General features: G+C 37.6%; 2 protein-coding genes across 2 annotated transcripts; one reads left to right on the forward strand and one right to left on the reverse strand.

Annotated features, from left to right (window-relative positions):
- Window positions 1-2,405: 2,405 nt before the first annotated feature.
- On the reverse strand, window positions 2,406-2,750 carry LOC137833352 (non-specific lipid-transfer protein AP10-like). The gene has a single exon (XM_068641703.1). The coding sequence runs from the start codon at window positions 2,748-2,750 to the stop codon at window positions 2,406-2,408; it is 345 nt and encodes a 114-aa protein (XP_068497804.1).
- Window positions 2,751-3,466: 716 nt separating this feature from the next.
- Window positions 3,467-14,215, forward strand: LOC137833353 (uncharacterized). Its single transcript, XM_068641704.1, has 6 exons — window positions 3,467-3,472; window positions 4,195-4,593; window positions 4,936-5,328; window positions 5,473-5,586; window positions 13,755-13,873; window positions 14,179-14,215. Exons 1-6 carry the CDS (start codon window positions 3,467-3,469, stop codon window positions 14,213-14,215), a joined length of 1,068 nt encoding a protein of 355 aa, XP_068497805.1.
- The last annotated feature ends 350 nt before the right edge of the window (window positions 14,216-14,565 follow it).

A 14,565-nucleotide genomic window follows, 5' to 3' on the forward strand; every position in this document is an offset into this window, starting at 1 on the left:
CCACTGTCTTGCATCAGTAGTATCAAATAATAGGGGAGGCTTATAGCAGGCTTTACTGGCCGGTAGGTGGTGCTGGTAAAGGGGAGGAGCGTTTGGATTTTTAAGGTAGCCATGCCTGGCAGGTGTGTGGTGTGTGAAGGTCAAGGTGTCCCCATACCCGTATTTATAAAACAGTATAATGATAAATGATGTTACAGACTCTAACTCTGAGGGACAAATGCATCTGGTTCAATTCTGATATATTGTGCTGTAAGCTGGTTGAAGGTATGAGGATGGGCAGAGGGTCTGTGTGGCCACAGGTGCTGTTAAGGGAGGGGCCATGGTTGCAACAGGTGTCTGGTGACTGTGGTGAAATTAGGATTGTTTACTGCTATGGTTTCGAATATAGCTGTTACTGGGAAGAAATAACAAGGAAATGGAGGAAGAGCTAAACGAACGAAACAAGTTGAGCCAGCTTAAGAGTTGTGTTAGATGATGAATAAAATGTACATATTATTTGACAATGCCATTGCTGGACAACTCAAGCCAATAAAGAGTAGTTGCAGGGATAATTATGCTGATAGATCTTGCTGCTAAAAAAGAGCAGCTCAGCTATGCAGGATGCAATCCTCCTAGCAGTATGTTTTTGAGGCAGCAGGAAGCGTGTATGTACGGGGTTATGATCCTGATCTTGACAATAGTCACGTTCATGCTTTGGGTGTCCTGGTGTTGGATGCTGAATTGGAAGACACATAGGTTTGGTTACGAAATTACGTTGAAGGCTGATGTGGGGTGGTTCTAAGGTTGGGATGTGGGTGTTAGATGATGACCACAATTAGAAAATCTAATGACTGATATGATAAAAGTAGGGAGGTTTATTTGGCTTGTGAGCAGAGTTGCGATCTGTTTTTCTGTACCAGCTGCTGATGCGAGGAATAGTATTGGAATGAACTTAGTACGTTAGTGTTTCTTCAAAGAGGGGTGGTTGAAGCTGATAAAGAGTGGCCGTTGGAATATTTGTTTGTACCAGAATTCTGGTGTACTTCTCATTGCTACAAGATGAATATTAGGCTTTATGTGTAGTTGATGCGTCATGTATTTGTTATGAAGTCTATATTGGCTATGGTGTGGCGGTATGGTGTTGATGAGGGAAGATTCTTCCTTGGTGCATTCAGAAGTACTGTTGAAAGGAGGCAAGTGTATTTTGATCAAGGATTCATATTTCTTGCGGGTTGGCCACCAACTCCAAAGGTGAAATAAAGGTACATTGGGAAAAGTTTTAAAAGGTTATTGTGGCACTGGCAATAGAAACTAACAACACGAATCCAGCTGATATTAAAAGTGTCACACTTCCAAATCTACCTATGAAAGGAAAGCTGAAGGCGTTGTAACAAAATGGCCTCATGTAATCTGTTATAAGGACTGGACCATATCTCAAAAGGGATGGTAGGAGGTGTGAGGTAAGTCTTAAGTAATTGCAGGTTGGGCCCTTGTTCTGATGTAGATACTGGGTTGCTGGTCTTTTTTCACAATGGGTACCCCATCTTATAAGTTCTACATATCTAGGAATAGGGAAGTAATATTGTTATCATGATCTTTATGTCTTAAGTCTCTCTATTTTCTAGACACTTTATTCGTATGTAGTAACTATAGGGAAGTACGATGTTTCTTGTATAAGGGTTGGGATACCCCTGAAGTATCCTATTAATTTAATTCATTATTTGCTGATAAAAAAAACTAATTATTTTGATATCTAAAATTAGTTTTATTTAATAATTTTATTGTAGTGTTAACTTATTTAACCTTCACCACCAAACATAAATATTTATTTATTTTATTATTCTTATTTATCTTTTACAAGATATTATTAGTTTTATTAAATAGCCACACAACTAATATTTATCGCAACCCGTTTACAGAAAAAAAAAAACATGATACCCATCAGACTATAACGGGTATCACTTCCCTTTCTAAAATTGTCCATCCAGAACAAACGACAAACAAAATCCAAAACCAAGAAGACCTTATCCTCAGAGAGCTTCTATACACTAATACAGTAACAACCTCCTGCCTTTGGAAACATGCAAGATATGATTATGATTTGTTTGAGGTTATATGTTTTTTAATTTTTAAGTATACTCATCTCTTACTTTTGTTGGTTAGTTACTATGTACCAACTTATTAATCTTTACCTCAAATGTGATTTTATATGTAAGTGAAAACATCCAAAATACTTTATTTAATTTAATTAATCACACAATTAATCCACACAAAATGCATAAATAAATAAATAAATAAAAAGTTGTAGACTAATAATAATAGTAATTGCAAAGAGTTGATATCTCCTTTGATAATATTTATTTGTTTTACATGCATCAAACTTAACCATTGAAGTGTGAGTGTATGGTATGAGCAGTTGAATAAGTTCAAGCTTTTATGCACTTATCAATAGGAAATGAAAGTTTAATCTTGCAGGCTGCTGGGAGTTGTGTCAATTTCTCAGGTTTAAACGACAAATTAGGCATAGTGGCAACCAGACAAGTACAAAGTTTTTTAATAGCTGCAGGATTGTTGGCTTTTCCAAACACCTGAGCAGCTCCAGCACAACACCTTGGACTTGGAATCCCAAAGTCTGGATTAACCAAATAAGGCACACATGGTGAAAATAATGGATTATACTCATCACAGCTAGCAGGCATTTGACCTTCACTCAATCTTGTTATGGCCAAACCATAACCCGTAACAAACATCACCATAGCCAAAACCTTCATCTTTTCTCTTTATTCTCTATGCTTCTCTGCTTTCACTCTTATCAACTTATCTCTTCATCATTCTTACCATCCCATTCCTTATATACACACTTAATACTATGCATCTTGTATAACTCATCAATATTTTTTTATTTCCTTTTCCATCTTAACGTATAACTACTTTAGTCAACCTATTTGGTCAAGGGTTGCTTTTAAATATTAATTCAAATATATGTTAATTCATTTCTACTCTTATTTATTATTTAACATAATATATTTTTAAATCTTAAAATTAACTGAAAGTAACGCAAATCACAATACATTCCAATGTAATTTTACACTGTTAGTAAGCTTAAAATAATTCAAATTATGTTTACCATGTTTCATCTTTTTTTTCCTTAGCTTAGTCAAAAACTCTTATAACTCATCAATAATTTTTGTATTTCCTTTGCATCTTAACGTAAAACTAGTTTAGTCAAGTTAGTCTATTACTTTTTTAAACATTTATTTGGCCATGGTTGCTTTTAAATATTAATTCAAATTTGTGTTAATTCGTTTCTACTCTTTTTTATTATTTAACAAAACTGTTTATATATTTTAAAATCTTAAAATTAACTTAAAGTGACGCATATTACAGTACATATCAATGTAATTTTACTTTTTTTTATTAAAAATAAAAAATAAATAAATAAAATCTAGTTTAGAAGTGATTCAACCAGAATCACAGAAATGTAACGATGGCTGTTAGTATGCGTTAACGTTGAAATTGAATGTCAGTTACCACAAGCCATAACAAACGTTGAAATTGTACACTGTCAGTTTTGACATGGTACCAACGTAATTCTAGTTTTAGTCAAATGTTTAAAATATATTAATCATTAAAAAATACTTTTTAATACATTTTGTTGTTGTTATAAATAGTAACGAATTTTGTGATGATAAATTAAAGTTTCTGATGAATACCAATGTCATTTTCTAACAAAAATAAGTTGTCTAAAAAAATTGTCATAAAGTTATTATAAAAGTGAATTAGCTATGAATATTTCTAATGCCATTAATTAGTTACTAATACATGTGTTATAAAAGTTGCATTAAAATGTATTAAATAAAATCATTGACAACCTTTTATAGCAGCAACAACGATCATAACCACAAAAGTTAAAAAAAATGTTGCTTGAATATTATTTTTGCTTTAGTCGATCGAAAAGGTAGTGTCAACCAATATTTTGGTACATCACTTAAAGCAAAGCAATATGATATCTGAAGCATGTTTAAGCGTCATATATGTCTATTTAAGTATATTTAAGTAAGGTGAAGGACATTTTAATCGAGAGTATATCAAACTTAAGTTTTAAATTATTTTGTTCAAAGGTTCATGTATGAGCAACAAATTATATGCACTTAAAGGTATGTAAGTTAATGAACTTTACATTGTAGAATAACTGCTTAAAGTGGTATTTAATAGACACTTAGAGGGACCCAAGTTCTGATTTGGTGCTTCTACGGTGAGTTTAATGCCGTAAGAAGCCAAAGTGAAAGGAAAGGTGTAAGGGCAAGGGACAACCAGTCAAGCGAAATAAGAGATTTCAATTGCTTCATCGGCGCCAACTTTATGCTCGAGCTTCCTTATGTTGGTAAGAAATTTACCTGGTTCAACTCTAATGGGTCGGCTAAGAGCAGGCTAGACAGAGTGCTTGTCTGTGAAGAATGGATGCAAATATGGCCAATGTGTAAACAATACGTGCAACGTAGGGAAGTTTCTAACCACTGTGCGCTGGTTGTAAAGTCCATGGATAAGGATTGGGGTCCTAAACCTTTTAGAACCATCGAAGCTTGGTTGTCAGAGAAAGGTTTTATGGAGATGGTGAAGGGTAGATGGTCCTCATATTCAGTTCATGGGAGCGGGTTCATGAAAGGCAAAGAAAAATTGAAACACTTGAAGGGCGACTTAAAAGTCTGGAATAGGAATGTCTTCGGCAATATCGAGACTATTAGGAAGAGGATCTTGTAGGAAATTGAGGACCTAGATAGCCAAGACTGCAATGGTGTCTTATTGGAAAGCGAAAGGTTAAAAAGGGTTGAACTAGTAAGTCGGCTGAAGGAAACTAATATAAAGCTTGAATCCCTCCTCCGCCAAAAGGCCAGAGTAAGCTGGTTCAAGAATGGGTACTCTTGTACAAAATTCTTCCACTCTTCCTTGAGATAGAGAAGAATTAGAAATGAAGTAAAGGGAGTTGAGGTTGAGGGCTTGTGGAGTGAAGAGCCTAGCACAATTCGTACTGAAGCAAAAAAGTTGTTTCAGAACAGATTTGAAGCGACAAAAGACCTAGGTGTAAGACTTGATGGGGTTGAGTTCAAGTCTCTATCTATATCTGATAACTTGAGTATGTTAGAAGGGTTCTCCGAGGAGCAAATAAGGGATGCGGTGTGGCAATGTGAAGGTTCAAAAAGCCCCGAACCCGACGGATTCAATTTCAATTTCCTAAAGAAGAGTTGGGAGTTTTTGAAGGAAGAGTTCACAACAGTGATGACCCTTTTTCATGAAACAGGTTGTATACCAAAGGGGTGCAATGCGTCATTCATAGCATTAGTACCTAAAGTAAGGAATCATGTTCACCTAGATCAATACAGACCCATATCCTTAGTAGGTGCCATCTACAAATATATATCCAAGGTGTTGGCTTGAAGGATCAAGAAGGTTCTCCCCATGATTATTGACGAATGTCAATCTGCTTTCTTGAAGGATAAAAGGATTCTAGACAATGTGTTTATGGCTAATGAAGTGGTGGAGGATCTTAGAAGGGGCGGGAGAAGCGGGTTATGTCTGAAGGTGGATTTTGAAAAATCTTACGATTCGGTTTGATGGGAGTTCCTCTATGATATGCTACATAAGCTGGGTTTCCACAGTAAGTGGATTAGATGGATCCGAGGTTGTATGGAAAGTGCTACTATCTCAGTGCTAGTTAATGGAAGCCCGACGGAGAATTCAAACCTAAAAGAGGGCTGAGGCAGGGAGGCCCGCTTGCTCCATTCCTCTTTCTTGTAGTAGCTAAAGGGTTGCAATGTGGCGACCCTAAAGGCTATCCTTAGGGGCTTCGAAGATGGAAGAGGTAGGTGTGTGAGAAGGGTCAGTATGGCAATGGACCTTAAGCTGGATGCATGACAGATTTGAATGAGAATCGATGTTGGAAACAGATCTTGCAATACACATTTCAAGGGCCACTGTTAACAGGGAGGAGCAAGACATACGAGTGTGGGGGAACAATGAAAAAAGGTGTTTCACTGTGAAATCAAATATGAGTGTTTAGCTAAGAGTGGCGGAGGGCCTCATTGAAGCGTTTAAGCTCCTCTGGAAGGCCAAGGCCTTTCCCAATGTCACGACCACTGCATGGAGGGCTCTGTTGGGTAGACTACCAACTAGAGAGTGCTTCAATAGGAGAGGGGTGGTGCTGGAATCTACCTTATGCGCGTTATGCCAAGACAAGATCAAATCATATCAACATCTTTTTCGAATGTGGTGTGGCTTTGTGCATGTGTAAGTGTGGACTCTATGTTATAGGTGGATTGGTATTTTGTTTGTCCAACATAATGACTTAAAGAGCCACTTTGAGAGCTTCTTTTTGACCCAGACCAACAGCAAACAAAACATGGTATGGAAAGGTATATGGGCAGCTATTGTAAGGTGTATTTGGGAGCACAGAAACTCGGTTGTGTTTAAGCAAGGAGAAGTAGACCCAGAAGAGGTGATGGAGATCAAGCTCAAGAGGACATGGAGGCCAATCAACAAGATCAAGACGAGGTGGAGGCACAAATAGAAGACGCCCATGGAGGTCAAAGTCCACCTCAAAGGATTACAAGAAGCATGTTCAAAGCTTTGGGAGCTAGAGGACATTTATTTTCTCTTTTTGTAATTTCTTTAGTTGAAGATGCTTAGAGGGAAACATTAGAAACCTCTTTTGTTTTAGCATCTTGTAGGTTTTAATTAGGAGCTTTAGGGGGGTGTATTAGTAGATAGGTGTAGGAGTAGAATAGGAGGTGCCAAAGGATGCTTGTTTTAGGCGCCGGTTTCTAGAATAGTTTAGGAGGGAATTTTGAATTGTTTTAGCTTAGTTTTTCAGCACCTTAGGCTATAAATAGAGGTGCTCTCTTTGTAAAATTCAGATTGGAATTAATCTAAGAAAACTCTACTCAAATTTTGAGTGACCTTTGGAGAGCTTTTGGAGCCTTCTTCTCTAGTCTTATCTTGATGGATCATTGGAGTCCTCAAGTGGCGACATCACTCTCATCTAGGAGCATTCCACACTTCTAGTGGCGAGATCATCCAACATTCTTCCATCTTCATGAGCACTCTCTTCTCCTTCCTTTCTTCTTTTTCAATTGTTCATGTTGCCTTGTGTTCTTGAGTTGTTTTGGTTCGGTTCTTCTAATTTCCAGCACCTATGTTCTGTTTGTTTTAAATTCTGTTCGGTTCATATGATTAATTGTTCAATTCTGTTCGGTCATTCCAGTTTTAATCTCTTTGTTGATTCAATTTGACAATATTTGGTTCATCCAAATGAGTTTGGGATTTGGTACTAGTTTTTGGTGAGTTCTTGTCTTAGAACAATGATCCAACTCTAAGAAAAGTGCCTCTATAATGTCCAGCTCAAGGTGATTCCTAAGAATGTCAAGAATCATTCTCTATGTGGCTATTGGAATCACATCATGTGGTATCATGAGTCTTAGGTTCTTCTTGCTTAATTGTTGAGTTGTGTGCACTTTATTTTCAAGAGCTCTTTAATTTTTCTTGCAATTTAAGTTTCTGTTTTAGGAATTAATTGAGTTTTCTTGCTGTTTTTCTTTTACACCAAGTGCTTGTGAAAAGGTTTATGGCACTCATTCTTCTTATGAGTATGGTTGCTCTTTTGGAATGGCATTATCCTTCCTAGAGTTTACCTTAAGCTTCCTTTCACTTGTTAAAATTTGTGATGTGTCTTTTAATTTTTGAATCATGTCAAGTTTTGTCTTAGTCATGTTATTCCATATATGTCATTACTTCTAGTAGTACTTTTATTGCTTTGATTGTTTCTTGCTTTGGTGTCATATAATTTTCTGAATTGATGTTGATCCTTTGTGCATTTTCTTTTTAGAATTCAGTTCATACTTGTATTCTAGACCTATACAAGTTCCAATACATCATTTTCTATTATGTCTTTGCTAGTTCATCATCCTGTTTTTTATTCCTATTAGGATTCCTCTGTTTCTGAAAAAAGTGCTTACTGTTTTTCCTTATTGCAATTGATTTACGTACTGTAAAATTCTGAAATTCTGGATTTGAGATATTCAAAGTGTTAGAAAAGAATAGAAAAAAGAATCATTCAAAAATATGAAGTACACAAAAAATGATAAATAAAATAAAAAAAGTGTACATTCCTGCCAAAAAAAAATACGGTAATCTGGCAGCGATTTTAAAAAATTTATTTCTCTCAATTGGCTTACTGTTTTTAATTGATTCCAGTGCCATTATTGAGTTAACATCTTGAAGTTTCTGTGGTTTAAATTTCATAATCCAGTTCGCTCTACAACGTTCCAGTTAAATCAGTGAATATCAAGCACAGTTTGCATTTAAAAAAAAAAAAAATTTCCAGTAGCTAATTTTTTTGTTTTTTTCATCTACTCTAGTGCTTTTCCTTAGGTATTCTTTTGTGTGCCTACTTTTCTCATTGAGTTCTTTATTTTCTTGATTGTCTTTCATTCTTACTCTTTGAGTTTGTCTTACATATAGTATTCCTTTTGCAATTACCTTTCCTTGCTTATACCTTTTCTTGTTTGTCTTTATTGTTTCTTTGGTTTTGTGGTGGTTTGCTCTTAAGATTGGTGTGCTTGCTTTGACATATTTCATTTGAGGATTCCAAGGCCTCAAGATCAGATTGGTGCAAGAACATTATTTCTTTGAGAGTGATCTCTTTTTCAGCCTCATTTCACTTCGGCAGTTTCATTGCCAAAAGCTCACTGTTTTTGCTAATTTTTAACTTGTTTGCTGTTTTTGTGTGTTTGCTGTTTTTAATTACAAATGGATGGATTTTCAAGTGATGCATCCTACAAGCAGAATTCTCCTTCCAAAGCTTCAATTCTTGGTGAATTACATGAAGCTCAAAGAACAATTAGACGGTTGGAGGAGAAAATGCAAAAGATGGAGGTCCAACAAGCTAGACCATCTCCTTCTATCCATGATGGACATCATTCTCATAGACCATCTTCAAGAGCTTCTTCAAATGATGTTGGCCGTGAAGATGAGCATAGGAGAAGGAGACCTCCACCCCAAGTCCATGGACAAAGACATCATCACCAAGGGGAAATAATTCACTATGGCAATGGCTTCTATCATGATGCAAAGTCCAAGCTTCCTTCGGTCAAGCTACCTTGTTTTAATGGTTCTAGTGATCCAAATGTATATTTAGATTGGGAGGCTAAGTGTGAACAAATTTTTGAGATCCATGAGATCCAAGATGAGCATAAGCTCAAGCTAGCCACCCTAGAGTTTAGTGATTATGGCATGAAATGGTGGCATGGAATTGTAAAGGACATTATCTATCACAAGGGTCCTCCCGTGGACTCTTGGAACTCTTTAAAGGATCATATGCGCGCTAGGTTTGTGCCCCCACATTTTAGGAAAGACCTCATGTTGAGACTCCAACGGTTTCAACAAGGCACGCTAAATGTGGATGAATATTATAAGGAGCTTGAGACGCTTGTGCTTAAAATTGAATTAGAAGAAAGTGAAGAAGCCATGGTTGCTAGGTTTGTGAGTGGTCTTAGGAAGGATATTCAAGACATTGTTGAGTTACAAGAGTATTCATCATTGGGCTCTTTAGTTCATCTTGCAATGAAGGTGGAAGCCCAACTTGCTAAGAAAAACTCTTTTAAAAATGCTTCCAATGATGGATACTACTCCAAGTCTTGGAGAAACAAAACTTCTTTTTCTAAACATCCTTCCAAAGATTCTTCTTTCAAACCCAAGGAATCTAAGCCATCTACTTCTAGACCTAAGTCTCCCACTAGAACATCTAACACTAAATGCTTTAAATGTATGGGTTATGGTCATATTGCTGCAAATTGTCCTTCCAAACGAAGTATGTACATGCATGAGGGCATTGTAGTTAGTGAGCATGATTCGGATTCTCCAAAGCATTCATTGCATTCTCATGCATCTAGTGAGGAAGAGAGCGAATGTCCACTTGAAGGGGACTTGTTAGTTGTGAGAAGACTTCTTGGACAAGTTTCACAACCTTTTGATGAAAGTCAAAGGGAAAATATTTTCCATACAAGATGTCTTATTCAAAACAACATTTGTTCCTTGATAGTGGATGGGGGTAGTTGTGCAAATGTGGCTAGTACAAGAGTAGTAGATAAGCTTGGAGTGCCTACTATCTCTCATACAAAGCCCTACAAGTTACAATGGCTTAGTGAAGTAGGAGAAATAATTGTTAATAAACAAGTCCTCATCCATTTCTCCATTGGAAAATACAAAGATGAGGTATTATGTGATGTTGTGCCCATGGAAGCCACTCATGTTCTTTTGGGAAGGCCTTGGCAATTTGATAGAAAAGTTTTACATGATGGCTTTACCAACAAACTATCTTTTGAATTCCATGGTCACAAGGTTACTTTAAAATCTCTCTCTCCAAGAGAAGTCCATGAGGACCAAGTTATCATGAAGAAAAAGAGGGAGAGTGAAAAAGATAAAAAAGATAAGAGTTCTAAGCCTACACTCCTTGTGTCTAGGCGTGAAATTGAAAGGGAAATAGTGGCTCATCATCCTCTTTTTTTAGCCATCCCTAGAACTCTTAGAGTAGAATCACTTGTTGATAGTTCTCATTGCTTGGAAAATTTGGTAGAAGAGTTCCAAGATGTGTTTCAAGATCCTCCAAATGGACTTCCACCTTTGAGAGGGATTGAGCACCAAATTGATTTGATACCGGGCTCTTCTTTACCAAATCGTCCAGCATATAGGACCAATCCAAGTGAAACCAAGGAAATTCGCCAACAAGTTGAGGCTTTGATTGAGAAAGGGTGGGTGCAAGATAGCATGAGTCCTTGTGCTATGCCTATCATCTTAGTGCCAAAAAAGGATGGCACATGGCGAATGTGTTCGGATTGTAGGGCCATAAATAACATAACCATTAAGTATAGGCATCCCATACCTAGACTAGATGATTTGTTGGATGAATTACATGGTTCTAAAATCTTTTCAAAGATTGATCTTAAAAGCGGCTACAATCAAATCTGTATCAAACCGGGTGATGAATGGAAGACGGCTTTTAAGACCAACTTTGGTTTATATGAGTGGTTAGTTATGCCTTTTGGTTTAACTAATGCACCAAGTACCTTCATGCGCCTCATGCATCATGTTCTTAGACCTTTCATTGGTATGTTTGTTGTGGTTTACTTTGATGATATTCTCATTTATAGCTTATCTTTGAATGACCATAGGTTGCATGTTAGGCAAGTTTTGGAAACCCTTAGGAAGGAACATTTGTATGCTAACCTTGCTAAATGTATGTTTGCTCTTGATCATATAGAATTCCTAGGGTTTGTTGTGAGTTGTAAAGGGGTCCATGTGGACAAAACAAAGGTGGTGGCCATTCAAAATTGGCCTACACCGAAATCTTTGAATGAGGTCCGAAGTTTTCATGGGCTTGCTTCTTTCTATAGAAGATTTGTCCCAAACTTTGGTACCATTGCCGCACCACTCAATGACATAGTGAAAAAGGATGTGGTCTTTCATTGGGGAGAAGCACAACAAAATGCTTTTGATACTTTGAAAGAAAAATTGACTAATGCTCCCATCTTGGCCCTTCCTAATTTCACTAAGACATTTGAGATTGAGTGTGATGCTTCAAGCATAGGTATTGGGGCTGTTCTCCTTCAAGAGGGCCACCCCATAGCCTATTTTAGTGAGAAATTGAAGGGAAGTCATCTCAACTATTCCACCTATGATAAAGAATTATATGCACTTGTTAGGGCTTTGTTTACTTGGCAACACTATCTTTTTCCCAAAGAGTTTGTGATACATAGTGATCATGAATCTCTTAAATATTTGAAAAGCCAAAACAAACTTAACAAGAGGCATGCTAAGTGGGTGGAATTCATTGAGCAATTTCCTTATGTGATCAAACACAAGCAAGGCAAAATAAATATTGTGGCGGATGCTCTTTCTAGAAGATACACCTTGCTAAATCTTTTAACCTCTCAATATCTTGGTTTTGATCACATTAAGGAACTTTATCATGATGACCTTGATTTTTCTCCCATCTATCAAGAGTGTCTTAAAGGAGGACACAAAGACTTTTTTATTCAAGATGGCTTTCCTTTTAAAGGAAAACGTCTTTGTGTTCCCCAAAGCTCTATTAGATTATCTCTTGTTAGAGAAGCTCATGAGAGGGGTTTAATGGGACATTTTGGGGTTGCTAAAACTTTGGATGTGTTGCATGAACATTTCTTTTGGCCACATATGCATAAACATGTTCATAGTTTGTGTGATAAATGCATAGCTTGCCGCAAAGCTAAGTCTAAAATGCATCCCCATGGTCTTTATACTCCTCTTCTTATCCCTTCAATGCCTTGGGTAGATATATCTATGGATTTCATCTTAGGCTTACCCAAGACATCAAAGGGAAAGGACTCCATTTTTGTGGTAGTGGATCGTTTTTCAAAGATGGCTCACTTTATTCCTTGCCACAAAGTGGATGATGCATGCCACATTGCAAACCTCTTCTTCCAAGAAGTGGTTCGCTTGCATGGGATTCCTAGGTCTATAGTGTCCGATAGAGATCCTAAATTCTTGAGTCACTTTTGGAAGACCTTGTGGGGCAAGCTTGGAACTAAGCTTTTATTTTCTACCACTTGCCACCCACAAACTGTTGGTCAAACCGAGGTGGTGAATAGAACTTTGGGACAACTATTGAGATGCTTTATTTTGGGGAATCCTAGAGTGTGGGAGAATTTACTACCCCATGTTGAGTTTGCATATAACCGAGTAGTAAATTCTACCACCTCCCATTCTCCTTTTGAGGTGGTCTATGGGTTTAATCCCCTAACACCTCTTGATCTTCTTCCTATTCCCCTTCTTGAAGATGTCTTGTGCAAAGATGGAGATGAAAAAGCTTCTTTTGTGAAAACTTTGCATAAAGACATCAAGAAGAGAATTGAGAAGAAGGTTGGCAAGTATGTTGAACTTGCCAATAAAAGGAGAAAAGCATTGTTGTTTGATGAGGGCGATTGGGTTTGGCTTCACTTGAGGAAGGATCGTTTTCCTACTCAAAGGAAGTCCAAACTAATGCCTCGAGGGGATGGACCTTTCCAAGTCCTCAAGAGGATTAATGACAATGCTTATGAGTTAGATATGCCTGATACATTCTTAGGTAGTCATACTTTTAATGTCAGCGATCTAACTCCTTTTTCTGTAGGTAGTTTGGGATTTGGTACTAGTTTTTAGTGAGTTCTTGTCTTAGAACAATGATCCAACTCTAAGAAAAGTGACTCTATAATGTCCAGCTCAAGGTGATTCCTAAGAATGTCAAGAATCATTCTCTATGTGGCTATTGGAATCACATCAAGAGGTGTTCCAAAAAGCCCAACTTAAATTGTGGTTATGGACATAAGGTACAAGGTTTAATTACTCCTTCGTGGATTGGATCTTGAATCCAATGTCTTGTATCAAGAGTTATAAGTAAGGGGGACCAGAAGGAACTAAACCGCTAAAGAAGAGGAAGGTGGGGAGTGCTAAAGTAACTATTGACAACAAAGCTGTATAGAGCTAGGTTGTTCAAGAAAAGATTTGGGTCCTTGGGTGGTCCTTTTATCTACGAAGGTACTGTGTTTTACTGCAGCCATGTCTCTATTGAAGATGCAACCTTGTTTTCCTTGATGAGGTTTTCAGGGAGGTTTGGCGATCGAAAATGTAGTAGGAGTTGGGGTTGGTATGGTTGCATATGATACCTAGTCTATTGTAATTGGTTCCCTATGCCCAAATTGTTGTGCTAGTTGCCAGTTCCTACAACAGTTGTCGTGCCAACAGCTGCTGCTTCGGGTGGTCAGGACTCTTGGTATGCACTTTCTTTTGATGCTGATTGGGATGGTGTGGGGTTGCTCGTGTGGTTGCGGTATGGGCTGGGTTGCTGGTTTATCTGGCTTCTTCTGGGGTGGTTGTCGTATGGTCTAGGGATGATTTGTAGCTAAACTTCTGTTGTGTGGGTTGGTTAGGACATGATGTCTTAAGAATGGTCCAATGGATTTGGGTGCTGGAGTGGTGGTGTTTCTTGTGTTGTAAGTAACTAAGGGTGTAACAGTTGAACAAAGGAAATGTTGGAGCTGATACCATTGTGCTGGTATACGGTCTTAGCGCTGCGAAGGGTGACACGATGCAGATGTGATCTAGTTGGCCTTTGTTGTATGTGCTTATATGCAGGTTGTTTGTAGGCTTTGAGTATTCAGAGCAGCACTGATCCTCTCTTCAACCTATGGAAACGCTATATGCTCAATTTGAACGTCCAGGTTGGGTTGGGTTGTTGATAAAATGTGTTGGCTCATTTGTGAGCACTTCCCAGTATGCATTGGTGCTCTTTTTCTTGTAAAAACGGTTGTGAGGATTCATGGTTTGTGAAATCACTCTTTGTGTTTGGAGGATTTATACCCTTAGGAATTGAAGACGTCTAGTAGCTGTACTCCTCTTCATCAGAATCGTCCGTGTCCTTCTACTGCAACTAGCACTAGCTTCATATAAAGGGAAGGGAGGGAGGTCTTATTTCTCACCTATCCAAAGGCAGTCCAACAGTTTGTTACTACCAGCAGCTTG

This window comes from Phaseolus vulgaris, chromosome 6 (assembly GCF_000499845.2).
Source record: "Phaseolus vulgaris cultivar G19833 chromosome 6, P. vulgaris v2.0, whole genome shotgun sequence".
NCBI lineage: Eukaryota > Viridiplantae > Streptophyta > Magnoliopsida > Fabales > Fabaceae > Phaseolus > Phaseolus vulgaris.

Bases quoted from the DNA above. Each gene is read 5' to 3' on its own strand.
- LOC137833352 (XM_068641703.1), bottom strand. From the start codon at position 2,750: ATGAAGGTTTTGGCTATGGTGATGTTTGTTACGGGTTATGGTTTGGCC.
- LOC137833353 (XM_068641704.1), top strand. The intron at 5,329-5,472 runs GTAAGGAATCAT...GCTTTCTTGAAG, and splicing joins TCATAGCATTAGTACCTAAA to GATAAAAGGATTCTAGACAA. The intron at 5,587-13,754 runs GTTTGATGGGAG...TTGTTGTGCTAG, and splicing joins TTGAAAAATCTTACGATTCG to TTGCCAGTTCCTACAACAGT.